This window comes from Charadrius vociferus, unplaced genomic scaffold (genome assembly GCF_000708025.1).
Source record: "Charadrius vociferus isolate BGI_N301 unplaced genomic scaffold, ASM70802v2 scaffold162, whole genome shotgun sequence".
Classification (NCBI taxonomy): Eukaryota; Metazoa; Chordata; class Aves; order Charadriiformes; family Charadriidae; genus Charadrius; species Charadrius vociferus.
The window spans coordinates 4,801,246-4,814,168 of record NW_009647236.1 but is presented as its reverse complement, the minus strand read 5'-3'; the positions used below and the strand labels follow the sequence as shown (position 1 = coordinate 4,814,168).

Below are 12,923 nucleotides of genomic sequence, written 5' to 3'. Positions count from 1 at the left end.
GCTGTGGGGCTCGGCGTTTGGAGGGGGCGAGAGCCCTTCGTACGGTCATTTAGCCCGGCGCTGCCTGTCTGCCCGTGTGCGGGATTGATCCCGGTGGGGCACGGTGCTGCTGGCCTCGGGGCGCTTGTAGTCATTTCCCACCCACCCCTTCATTTTTTTCTCATTTTCCCTTAATGAGTAACGCTGGGAGATGCCTTTCTTTCAAATTCTTTCAGATTCTTCACTTTCAAAGTGAAATGGTGATCTTAAACTATATGGTTTGCTTTCTGCTTCTAGATCACTTTTTGTGAAGTGGTGGTAGTGAAGAAACGCAATGAATGGAACAGTTAGGGCAGATAGGAAGTTTGCATTTCATGCTCTCCGCTTGCCACAAGACACAAACAACACTCTATCTCTGAAGTGACCTGGAAGCATTGGAGCTGTGTGTCCGGAGGGACTCTGAGGACCTCTGAAGGTAAAAAAGTGTTTGGTAGCATTCTTTCCTAATCCTCCATTGCTCTAAGTATTAAAAGGGCGATCCTGTTTGGTAGTGTTGCAAGCCCTCTTCCCATATTCATGCCTTCTTTTAGGCCTTCTGCCTATTCTGCTTTCCCAAAGAGCAGTCAGATTGCAAGCATGTTTTCTGAGAAAATGCCAGCAAACGCAGCCTTATTCTTTTGTGATGTCAGGTAGAAGGAGTTTCTTAAATGTGATGGCCTGCTATTGGCTGAAGGGAGTGATTGCTGTAACAGGATAAAAAAGTGCATATTTTCGTATCCCCCTCTGCCATTGTACAGTAAGTTCTTAAAATGCTTCTGTGTTCTCCAGTCTTATAGTTGAATTTTGCCAGAATACTTGCTTTTGTGCTGCTCCGTGTTTTTTCTTTTTCAACTCTACTGACTTGCCCTGTTTTTTCCCCTTCTGTGAAGTGCACATATCTAGCCATTCCTTTGAATGTTGCTGCTAATTTGGCCTTTGCCTTCTCTTTTATGAGCTGGTGCTTTGAAATTTTTACCTGTCTCACTTCTTTCAAAAATGAGTATAATACCCTGTGAAGCACTTCTGCTTGAGTGCTTGTTTACTGCTGCCTTGTGTTGTCATATATTCATTGCACAGCTTAGTTTCAGCCATAACTTGTTAGCAATAGCTTCTACTGTTAGAATAGAATGTGCTGGCAGTGCCCTATGAACAAATCTTTTGTAAAAACAACAAAGTTTCTTGCTGACAGCCTGTAAAAACAAAGTATTTCCATTTACTATCGACCTTTATGTCTTTATAATTAATATTATTTTTTGGTATGTGAGCTTATTCTAAGGCCCCTCCTACATATTGTTCTGCACAGAACCTTTTGCAAAGTGTGGCATAATCTCATAAACATGCAGTGTCTGTCTTCACAGTCTTCTCTGGTAACTATTTCTTACTGACTATGCTTATTACTCCTATTGAGCTCTGCCTGGGGCTGGGAAGGATGACTCTCTCTTTAACAGAGCAAAGGAGACCTCATTTAAGGGGCGGGGGGCAATGTAAATGAATATGCATTGGCTATATACAGTGAATGGGCAGAGTAGTCAACTACACAGCGGCAGGAAGAAGTTCTATTACAAAATTTGCATAAAATGTTGTAGAGTTCTTCATCTCTTCTGTAAGTAGTTGAAGCGTTAGGTAGAAGCATTGAGGGGACCTTTACTATAAGGAACTGGGGGTGTGCTCTTACCCTGGCACTGTCTTGTCCATACTGAAAATCCATGTGTGTTCTTTCTGAGACAAATGCCACACAAAGCCAGTGGGGACTGTAGCCACCCCAGTTGCTTTCTATCTATCCCTGCAGCTGTGCATTGCCAGGATTGAATGTAAATAGCCATGGCCCTTTTACCAAGTGGGTAATTCGGTCCTTTAATTTACTGTTTGATTTTTTTCATCCTTCGTTTTGCTTGTGAACTGCCCTTGGTTGCCAGCTGGCATCAGCTCTGCCAAGTCCACTGTAAGCCAATGCACAAAAAGCTGGTTAGAAGTGTGTGGTTGTGTTTTAATATTTCCAGCACCCGCATTCTGCACTTGGCAGCAGGGATGTTGTATCTGAAAGTAAGATTTTTAATTTTTTTTGAGCCAGTTGTTTTCTTTCTGTATGTTAGGTACAAAGTTGAGAGAACTTTGATATTGGAAGCATTTATATTAAAAGGCAATGGCAGCAAACCAAAAATAATGTCCTGCTTACTTTCTTTTTTTGCCAGACACTACTCTGAGATTGCTTGCAGGTTCTTGTGATTCCTCCTTCCAGCGGGAGCCCTTTTTAAAGAGGGGAGTTTGTTGCAGAGGGTTCCTCTTGCAGTGAATGTGACTGCAATATAGTGGAAAATCCAGACCAGCCTGCTCAGCAGCCTGTTCTGCTGCTTGCCCTGAGAGTGAGTTCCCAGATGATCTGCTCAGCTCCCAGCTCAGCTGAGCAGGAGCCAGGCAACACAGCTTTGGCCCTGGAGATGCCACTTGCCCTGTTTGCTTTGTGAGAAGTTTGTGAAGGGGAGGGGATCCCTCAGTGAACTCAGTGGGGATGAATAGTGAGGTCGGCCCTATACAGCAACTTGCTCTGTCCCTATTCTGCTCGTTCAATGTCCTGTGTACCTTGAGCTAGATACTAGGGTATCTAAGGAGAGTATAAGTACAGAACCAAGAATTAAACGCTGCACAGAATATTTGCTTTCAAGTCTGGACTTGATTCTAGGTCTTCTAGATAAATAAGCCCAGGTACAGTGTTTTCCCCCTTAAATATTTGTCCTAGCTTAAAGAGTTCACAGCTTGTGGATTCTTATTTAAGTACAGTTGTGGTAAGCAAACTTTGCAGTATTTTAAATGGGTGCTGCTTGTCAGTTCACCAAAAATCAGTTCTATTCCTACTCATTGCTAAGGATGCAGTTAAATGAGGCACACTCTCTGTAATATCCCTCCTTGAATATGGAAATTAAGCATAGGGGATGATATGGGTACACATGATCTTTCCTCCCCAACCCTGTTAGCCAGTTTCAAGTAGAAGAGAAGATGGGAGGGAAGAGAAATAAGAATGGCATTGTTAGCAGCAAATATCAGTGCCTTTGAAACTCCCTAGCTTAATTTGCACCTTGTTTCACAGTTCAGAATTTTTTATTGGCAGGTTTGACTTGAATGCTCATGTTTTTCCGTGTGAATGTTGTGTTTTAAGGCATTTGGTGTTTCCAGTTGCGGTTCAGTTGCAAAGAAGCTAGACCAAAATATTTTGATCAAAGTATGTGGGAGAAGGGAGGTAGAACAAGCAATAGACAAGAGCTGATTAGATAGTAACTCGCGTAACCAAACTAGCTCTAGCTGCTGAGTTAGCTTCAATTGGTTATTTTTTTAATATTTTTTATGGCAAGTGCAATCAAGCCTGATTCATCATAATCCATAAATTTAATCAGGCGTAGAAAACGCATGAGCACAACAGGCATCTGAGAGTCCTCTGACGTATTGCACTATCTGCAAAACATTCTGTGTATTAGCAATCAATTACTCCTTAAAGTCACAGCATTGTCATAAGTGTAAGCATGTGGGGTAGCTCTATTTTCCCATGCCTCCTCTGCCCCTGAATTTACATGGTTTGTGAGCATGACCATGCAAAGGAGGACATAAGTGACCACTAATAGAACGAGCCAGAGCAAGGTCCTCATGCCAGCGCAGGAAGGCCTTTCAGTTTTGGAAGCTCTTGTCATCCTGTTCCCATGGAACAGGGCACTCCCCCTGCATTGTTTTAGTTCTTCAGAAACACCACTGTATGTATTGTGGTGTTATTGCAACATTTAACATAATTACCAAATTTGTCTTTCAGTACTTCCTTTGTGTTCTGTCTCTTAACGCATAGATACGTTCCTTTGCTTCCCTAAAGGCATTTCAGCGTCTTGGCATGGCTGCCCTTTGTGAACAGTCTGGAAGAGCTTTTTTGGCACGCTTTTGGTTCTTATCTTTGCTGTAAACACAAGCTGTGAAAGCCTTATGGGATGGCAGGCTAAAAATAACTTCTACCCTTGGTAATCTCTTAAGGAAAGATAAGTCTTCTGCCTGGGTGCTGTGAATGGATTCTCTGTGGTTCCCTACAATCAGGATCACAAATGGCAGTGAGCTGTGCCATCTGCTTTGGGGACAGAGTTGCTGTTGCTCCGTCAGTTGCTGTCTCAGAGAGAGCAGCTAGCGCAGTGTGGCTGGGAGAAGGGCGATATCCATGCCTTGAATTTGTGAATACTGTAGACTTGCTTAGTTGTTCCTTTGATTCCAGCATGTTGGAAAAGGGAGACATGCATATCCTGAGAGGACGTTGCGTAAAAAGAATGATGTCATGAGTTTGACACTGCTGGGATAACTTTGCATTTACTGTCAGAGGAGTTACTCACTTGGCCTTCTCTTCCCTTACAGCAGCAAGGGCACAATGATGGATAACCGTTTTGCTACAGCGCTAGTAATCGCTTGTGTTCTCAGCCTCATCTCCACCATCTATATGGCAGCTTCCATTGGCACTGACTTTTGGTACGAATACCACACCCTGTCCCCAGCTGAGAACGTTAGTGAAGCTGGTAGGAGCATCCTGGACGAATTCGTCAGTGAAGAGGCAGATGAGAAGACCTACACAGATGCGCTTTTCCGGTGCAATGGCACAGTTGGACTGTGGCGGAGGTGTATCACTGTACCCAAAAACTTTCACTGGTACAACTCACCAGGTATCTTCAGAGCAATTAACACTTCCCTCGCTTGCCTGGGGTGGTATGTGCGAACTTCCTCACAATGTATTCATGCCACTTTGTTCCTCCAGAAGGCTTATTTCTAGCTTATGTGTTGTTGGTTTTTTAGTAAAGACAATCTAAATTTTTAAAGAAGTGAAAAGCCAATATGATCTTTGGCTGTCAGTGCTACAGACTCTGGATTTGACACATGATCCTTGATCTAAATTTAGTCGGGTATAACTTGGTTTTCTTTTGTATCTGCTGTCCAACTGGGGATACAGTTATAGTTGCTCTGCCAGTCACTGTCTTTTTAGGAGAGGTCCTGGGATCCAGCAATGGAATAAAGATACTATTTTTTCAAGGGGGCACTTGCTCCTTTTAGCTAGTCGTTCATCTTGCTTGCATATCACAAATGTCCCACTGTCACGTCAGCACATTTTGGACTCCTTGTACCGTAATGTTGAATGTAGAATGAAATATTTGTATTCTTTTTCACAATGGTTGGGGGATAAAGTGTGGTGAGCAATTATTTCAATTGCTTCAAAGTAGATTTCAGACACATACTGTGTGTGTGAAGCCCTTCATTTTGAACCTTCTTAAAAAAGTGTACTTTCAAACACTTTTTCTGGGGAGAAAGCATTACATAAATGTTTTTTCCTCTAATTAAAATACTTATTTTGGAAGACACTTAAACCAGCTCTGCTCAATAGTATTCTCAAAGCAAAATCTAACTGAGGCATAAAAGGGGAGAAATTTAATGTAGAGAAGCAAATATTTTTAGTCCTTTCTATCCCATTTTTAGTCCCGTTTATCCCATTTTTGAATGAAGTGTTTGGTATGATACTATATTTTGCACATGGAGATAAGCACGGGTCAGTTTAGCAACTCTGGTACAAGAATACCTAACAATATAGCTGAACATCATATGCCACTTTTCTTTCCCAGTCTGTCATGCACGGGCCAGTTCTCTGTGGATAACCCTGGTAAGGTTGAAGATTCTACATGTTTGAATGCTATCACTCATTGTAGTAACTACATTATACTAACTACATTATGATAAAGCATCCTACAGATCTGTCTTGAGAGGTAGTTTTTTTTTCTCTGAAATGTGTTTTCTCTAAATTTTTTTTCTCTGAGGAGCTTCCCAGTTTAAATGGTTGGGAAAGGAGGAATTGAAGGGAGGAGATGGGAGGGAGATGCCTAATGGTAGTTTTTTCTCTTTTTCCTCCAGAAACTGGTATGACTACAAACTGCATCAGTTTTTCCCTCTCTGATCAGTTTATGGAAAAGTACATAGAGCCTGGAAATCACAATAGCGGCACGGATTTGAATCGAACTTGTAAGTGTCTTTCTCTTCTGGCAGGTAAACAAGTAGGATGAAAAAAAAAGATGTTTCTCAAGTACAGTCACTGGTGAGGGAAGCATCTGTGTCTTGCTCTGGTTTATTTTTTTTTTTTTTTCGGTCTTCACAGTAGCATAGGCAGTAGGTCAAAGTTTAAAAGGAAAACTTAAGTGCCTTAGCAAAGGTTTTACCCATGAATGCAGTACAGGCATTTGGGAGTTAATAAAGTTCTTCCTACTTTAGTGGGGCCTTTGTTCCTTTTTTAGTTGTTAATGTACGGTATCCGATGAAGCAGAAGTAGTGTGGGTAGAAGGGAATATAAGATAGTAGCAGAAGATCAGTTTCTAGTACATTTTCAATAAACTTGTATGTTTTTTGCGTGCAGATCTCTGGCGATTGCAGTTTCTCCTGCCCTTTGTCAGCCTTGGCCTCATGTGCTTTGGGGCTTTGATTGGGCTCTGTGCTTGTGCCTGTCGCAGCCTTTATCCTGCCATTGCCACCGGAGTCCTCCATTTCCTAGCAGGTAGGTCTCCTGCCATCCACCAACTTACCCTCCCTCCTCCTGAAGCTCGTGGTGACAGCCAGAACACTTCCAACAGCAAGCTCATTGCACTTTACTGCTTCCTTCCTCAGGGCTTTGTACGCTGGGCCTGGTTGGCTGCTACGTAGCTGGGATTGAGCTGCTCCATAAGAAGCTGCCCCTGCCTGAAGATGTGAGGGGTGAATTCGGCTGGTCCTTCTGCCTGGCCTGTGTCTCGGCACCTTTGCAGTTTATGGCAGCTGCTCTTTTCATCTGGGCGGCTCGCACCAACAGAAAGGAATTCACTCTCTTGAAAGCGTACCGTGTAGCATAAGTGCTGCTACCGAACTATTGGGTTTCCACGTTATAGCCTCTTCTCCCCCAACCCTTACTACATTTTAATTTTAGTCAGAATTTTACCTTGTACTGCATGCTTCTTGCCAGTTGAGACAATTTAGCCTGTGGGCCCTGAAGACAAAGACCTCTGGGCTAAATGACCAAATGTTGCCAGAAGTCTGCAGAACTTGAACACCTTTTTAAATTCATTTATTTTTAAGAATTATTATTATTTTTAAGCTTCATTTGGTTGTCAAATATCCCTTTGGTTAGGTGTACATGCCCCTTCCTAATTTTATTACCCTGTCAGCCTGGCAGAAATAGGAATGGTGTTGTGGGATAGAAGAGAGATAGGAAAAGAAAAGATGCAGGTAGGCAAGAGTGGGAACCGCAGCGCACAAATAATAAATAATCAGGAGCTGCCTGCTGTGTGGCCCAAGCAGGCAGTACCTACAGAGAGCACCCGAGAGACATGGGGGAACTCCAAAACCTCTGTTACGGAAATACTGTAGCTAAATCAGTCCTGTAGCTTTGCTTTGGGTCTCTTATTCTCATTGGTTTGCTACTTTTTGTGGCCTCTGCCAAAACTGATGTAGGCAGAGCAGCCGGCTGTGGGAGTGCCTGCACAGTACCCCATCCCAAAGCAGCCTCTGCTGTCATGTTTGCCGAGGAGTAGGATAAGTTGGCCCACGTGGAGCTTTGTGCTGTTGTAGCTACACTGCTTCCAGGACACAGGCTAGTTTTGTATCTGCACTACACGTGATGGGGCACTCTAATCTTAACTTGTGGTGCTTTTGCTTGCTGTGAAATAAGGCTTTCCTCTCTCTTGTGTTGAAAATGACCCTTCACAAGTCTTTTGGTTTTAATTTGGTTTTGTGTATGTGTGTATATGTACATATAAAACCTTTTTTTAAAGCTCCCTTATTTATCCTATATAGCACACAACAGGGTTTTTTTAAAAGGTGCTGCTCTTTTCCCATCTTGACCCGAACCTATTGTTTAAATTAAATAATAAAAAAAAAGCAGCTCAGAAATTTTCAGCGTTGCATTAATCTGATGGGATGGTGACAGAATGGTCTGAAATGAAGTTTACTTGGGGAAAGAAAAGCCAATGTCTAGATCATTCTGTTTTCAGGGACATGTTACCAGAAACAAAGATGTTTGCTTAGATATTTTTTTTAAATTAAATTCTTGGGCTTCTGCTAACTTTAAATTTTCTCCTGCTCATCTTTGGGGGTGTGCAACACCCCATATTTTCTAATTAGTTCACAGCTGCTGCACATATTTCTTCTAAATCACTGCAACTCTAGCCAGACTGAGTGGCATGTCTTAGCTAGAAAACAATGTTCCAAGACTAAATTGTTTAATTCTGAGGCCTTAACTTCCCTTGTTTCCATATTCCATGCATAATAGAAGAAATATGTCTTAGAAGAAATAAATCCTGAATAATCTGTGATGGCAAGGATTCTGTGAGATCCTGCTGATGAGAATGACACAGAAATAGGCATTTTTAGTCCACAGCTGTGTTTTTATTTTTTGTGCTGGGTTTTTTTTGGGGTTTTTTTTTTCAGTAGGTACTTCTACCCAGGCTGTCTTTGCTGGGTCAGCAACAGCCCTAGTCACTAGTTCCCTGGAGATCAGAGATATGTGCTAGTATCATTTCTTTATTTTTTTTATCATGTGTGTGATAGGGATCAACCTACTTCTCCTTTGATTATCATCACTGGAGTCTCTACGAAATGAAACAAGGCTGATGATGAAAACCAGGATCACTGAAAAAGCAGCAGTAGTTCAAGATAATCCTCTTTCTCTTGCTCTTGAGTAATTTTTCACCTTCCTCCTAAGACAGCTTCTTTCCCTCTCTACGACATCTGGGCCAGTTCTAATCCTGAGAGGGGAATGTGCTACTTTTGTGCAGTAGCTGAGAGTAAATGAAAATCCGTGCGGCTGATATGTACTGATATGCTGCTTTTTCAGAGTCGTTAGTTATCACTGACTTAGGTAGATAAGGCCTAACTGCTCTGCTTGTCTGGTTCCTCATTTGTCAGAAATACTAGGGCATGCAAGCCTCAGCTTGGGTCAAAAGGACTGGAAGGTGCTATTCTGCACTTTGAGAGGAAACACTGCTGGTTATTTTATCTAGTACAGTTTGGGGGTGGTGTTGTGTTGTTTTTTTTTTTTCTTTTTTCAGGAGTTGGCAGAATAATCCTATCTTGTGATTTTAATCTGAGCAGTGGGGATCCTGTGTGCTTAATCTCTCCTCTTGTATCAGCACCTATTTTTCTGAAATGTAAATCTCAGTTTTTAAACGTTAACATTCTTGCTTCCAAAAGAATGATTGTCATGGAAAGGAAATAGAATGTTAGAGGTGCTGCCAGTCCTTTCTTGATCATTTTAAGTGTCAGCAAAACCAAGATTTCCTGCTTTTGTCTGTGTCTCAGATAAATGCTGCTGGCTTTCTCTGCTCTGAAATGAAGAAAACAGGCTTTAATTGATCCTCGATTTGGAGCATTTACCTAAAATGAGGGTCACCTTTCAGGGTTTGGGGATTTTTTTTTTTTGCCTTCACTCTTGCTGTAAAGATGTCTTCATCAGAATGGATTTCAATGAGAAGCAGATTTCATGCAGAAAGAGGGCTCACCATCTCCGTTGTCTGGGGTGCACTAAATGGCGTTGGAGGAGGGCAGAGTAGACGCTGAGGATGGAGTAATTTTATAAAAGAGAGATAACTGAGCGCACTAACAGATAGCGAGACAGATCCAGAGTGTGTGGTACAGGCCCTTCACACTGGGAGGTCCTCATGCCACATTTGCATGTTGGCTGCATTCAAGAGAAGTTTGAGGCCTGTATGTATATTTGTGGTCATATACATATATGCAAATGCAGACACCCTTGCTCAAAATAGTGGAGAGTGCTCCAACTCTGTAAGAAAGTGGTGAGATTAAAGGCTGATTTGTGTTCGTCAGTATTTTGTGGTCTGACCATGGGAGATGTTTACAGATACTGGTTCAGTGTTGGAGATGGGGATGAGGCAGATACGTACCAAGATGAAAAAAAGGGATGTCCTTGTGTGTCTGTGTGCACAGGGGAAATGGCACACATCTCTAACATTGTTGTATGGAGCAGTGAAAGTGAAGAGAAGGCGTATCAAAGGAAAAGGAGAAACAAAAGAGGAGGAGGAATCTGGTCCGACTGAGCATGAGAACCGAGGACTCTTGACGCTGCATGGGAGCAGGCTCCCAGGACTGCAGTGTGAACTCCCCGTGTGGTACTGTGTCGCCAGCATGGCAAAGGCCAGCTGCTGCTCGTCCACCACCACTGCTACCTTCCTGCCCACCCATGGCGCCATCACAGCAGTGACATAAGCAAGTGGCTGAACTCTCCTCTTGTGCTTATGAGAAGCCCATAAAGGTTCTGTCCCCCAAATCCGAGGTGAGCAAGCTGCATTTGTCCTTCAACTGTGCCCCTATGACGATGTTTTTTCTTTGCAGGCTTGGGCTTGTTTTCCTGCCAATCTAGTGAAACCACTAGGAAAGCAGGACTAGCAGAAAACCAGGCAGAGCAGTGAAGTGTTTCACCTAGGTAGCAGCCTCTTCTTATTTTTTTTCCCTCACAGTGACATTTTCCCTGTCCTCTCCCCCTGCTCCAAATAGGTCTGAGAAGGGACTGGTCAATGAAGCCACAAAGAGGGGGTTTATTATTGTGGCTGTAACGATGCCTCCCACTCTTGTAAGAGGAGAGATCACTGAAAGCTGCAGAATAGTCAATCCCATTTCCTTACTTTAATAAAACAGCAGTATAGAGCAAACACCAAAAAAATTGCTTTGTTGTGTAATAGGGACAGTTCACCACTTACGAAAGGAGAAATATGCTATGGGTGCAAGCGATAGCATAGTCTTGGATGACCCAAGAGGCACTTCTAATGTTTTGTCATGCCGGAAACCATGTGTGCTGGACAGGTTTTCCCTCTGGATTGTGTTCTGGCCGGGTGGTCCTTTCCTCATGGAAAGTTTGTTGCAGTCTTTTTTGCTATGGTGATAAGGAATGCCTCCCCTCCCCTCACGTAAAATGCTCTGAAGTGTGTTATGAGAAGGGTGTTTGTTTTTTTTTTTTATTATTATTATTATTTTTCCTGGTCTGTGTCACTTATCGTTGGCACCGGGTTATGTACCAGCTTGCAGTCTGTCTTTTGCAGTGCTGTCGTAGTTCTGTGATTCAAGGCAATGAGTTCTGAAAAGCTCCTTCCTGCTCACTGGTGTGTTCTGTGTACTCAGCCAGCACCTGTGCTTCAAAGAGAAAATCTGAAATGTCAGCACCTTGTCATCATTATATCTCGAGCTGATTGTCCGCCTCTATCTGTGTGTGTTTCCTGCTTGAGTAGATTGTGTGTCTCAACAGAGAGGATAACATCTTGAAGATGCTGCTGCTTTTTTTTTTTTCCTCCTATTTCCTCAGGAATAGCAACAGGTTTGTGCTACAGAGCTCCTTTGTAACCTGGTTTCTAATAGGAAAAGATCAAAAGTTTGCGTGTTTACTGCTAACTCTTCTACTGCTGTGGAATATTATTCTTGCTCTATATTTTTAATCTACAGCTTTCAAAACTGCAGGGTGTAAAGTGAAGCCTTTGTTCAAGTTACGGTTCAGATATGGGACAGTTGAAGAATGGATACTGTGTAACTGGGAGACTGTATAGGTATCTGGATATGGCAATAACAGCCATAAGCAAAATTACACTGAAGCACCTCTCCACATGCTCGTATATGCCAGACCTTTACACAAACCAATGACCACTGAAAAAAAACTGACAGCAATAATGTATTCCACTCCTCTCTCTCCCCTTCTAAAATTACTACTTTTAAAAATCACCATAGGGACAGTGTTTTATTTGTTGATCATGTAAGAGCAATGAGTGTCAGATGTCTCTGTGCTCCCTGCATTCTGTGTACAGACAAAGGTGAAGGAGTTGATAATTGATTTTTGCAGAGGATCTGAGCATCTCTCTAGCTTTGGGGTTTCTGAGGTGGCGACTGAAACTTTTCAAGAAAACTAGAATCTTTTGTTTAATCAAAATTAGTTCTTGCTTAATCAAAACTGTCCATAAAAAAAAAAGTTAGTAGGTTTTTTAATAGACTTCTTTCTCTTTCCAGCTTTCTCAAGTGTTTCATCTGCATCTTTTAAAATGTTTCCTACAGTAAATGGTTTTCGAATATTCTCTTTTTTAGCTTGATGTTTGCAAAGATGATGATCTCCTGGTGTATTTTGTATCACTATTTGAGACGAGGAAACCCTTACATATGTAACTTTTTAATGGACCTACCCATTGCATCTGTAATTTGGGCTAGTTCTCAATGTCAGACATGGATATTTTTAAAAATTTGGAGTACCTATTAAAAATAAGATTGATCCAAGCATGCTTAATAGCCTTTCAAAACGTAATTAATGAGGGAGTGTTTCCAGAACACTGTGTTTACCAGGACTCCTCCTATCCCATGTTGTGACCTACTGTGTGTCTGGGCCCTTACAGTCAGTACTTTTTCCACAGCTGAATGCGCGTGAGTATATTTTGCCACACATTAACTTGATTGAGCCATGGTTGAGGACCATTCCCTGTTGTAACTTCACCTTTTATCATCCTCATGATAAAAGGGTTACACTACAACGCCTCTGTTGTTAGAAAGGTGGAAAAGCCCTGTGAAGAAGCAGCACGTGGTCTCTGTGGAAGAACTATCCCGTTGGCTGTCTGCCTGGAGGAGCCAAGGCAGACCCTTCCGCTGGAGGGAGTGTAGCTCTTTGCCAGTGCCCCATCATGTTTCCATACCTGTAAGCTCAGTGGTGGAGACTTGTCTTAGCCGTAAGTGTTAGTATTGGGTGTCCTTCGCACTGTGTTGAGCGAGTGTGACTAGAGCCTTTCCCAGCAGTGTCCAGCTGTGATGTGCCATGAGTACATTCTTGGGAGAAGCTACCGAATCAGTGCTGCACTGAACTGTAGGGTTTTTCCTTCTTCTGAGGCCAAGTACAGCTTGTA

General features: G+C 42.5%; 1 protein-coding gene across 3 annotated transcripts; it reads left to right on the top strand.

Moving 5' to 3' along the window:
* Positions 1-178: 178 nt before the first annotated feature.
* CLDND1 (claudin domain containing 1) lies at positions 179-7,082 on the top strand. 3 transcript variants are annotated; one of them, XM_009879918.1, is made up of 5 exons: positions 179-454; positions 4,403-4,697; positions 5,932-6,039; positions 6,428-6,565; positions 6,676-7,082. In XM_009879918.1, exons 2-5 carry the CDS (start codon positions 4,409-4,411, stop codon positions 6,894-6,896), a joined length of 756 nt encoding a protein of 251 aa, XP_009878220.1. In that variant the 5' UTR covers positions 179-454; positions 4,403-4,408; the 3' UTR covers positions 6,897-7,082. The 3 variants fall into 3 exon arrangements, with proteins under 3 accessions (XP_009878220.1, XP_009878221.1, XP_009878222.1); XM_009879919.1 differs by having other exon boundaries at positions 392-454; positions 4,396-4,697; XM_009879920.1 differs by lacking the exon at positions 179-454 and having other exon boundaries at positions 4,407-4,438; positions 6,676-6,941.
* The last annotated feature ends 5,841 nt before the right edge of the window (positions 7,083-12,923 follow it).

Excerpts from the sequence above, each read along its gene's own strand:
- CLDND1 (XM_009879918.1), top strand. The coding sequence starts at position 4,409 with ATGATGGATAACCGTTTTGCTACAGCGCTAGTAATCGCTTGTGTTCTC. Across the intron at positions 6,040-6,427 it reads CACGGATTTGAATCGAACTT|ATCTCTGGCGATTGCAGTTT; the intron begins GTAAGTGTCTTT and ends TTTTGCGTGCAG. Across the intron at positions 6,566-6,675 it reads AGTCCTCCATTTCCTAGCAG|GGCTTTGTACGCTGGGCCTG; the intron begins GTAGGTCTCCTG and ends TTCCTTCCTCAG.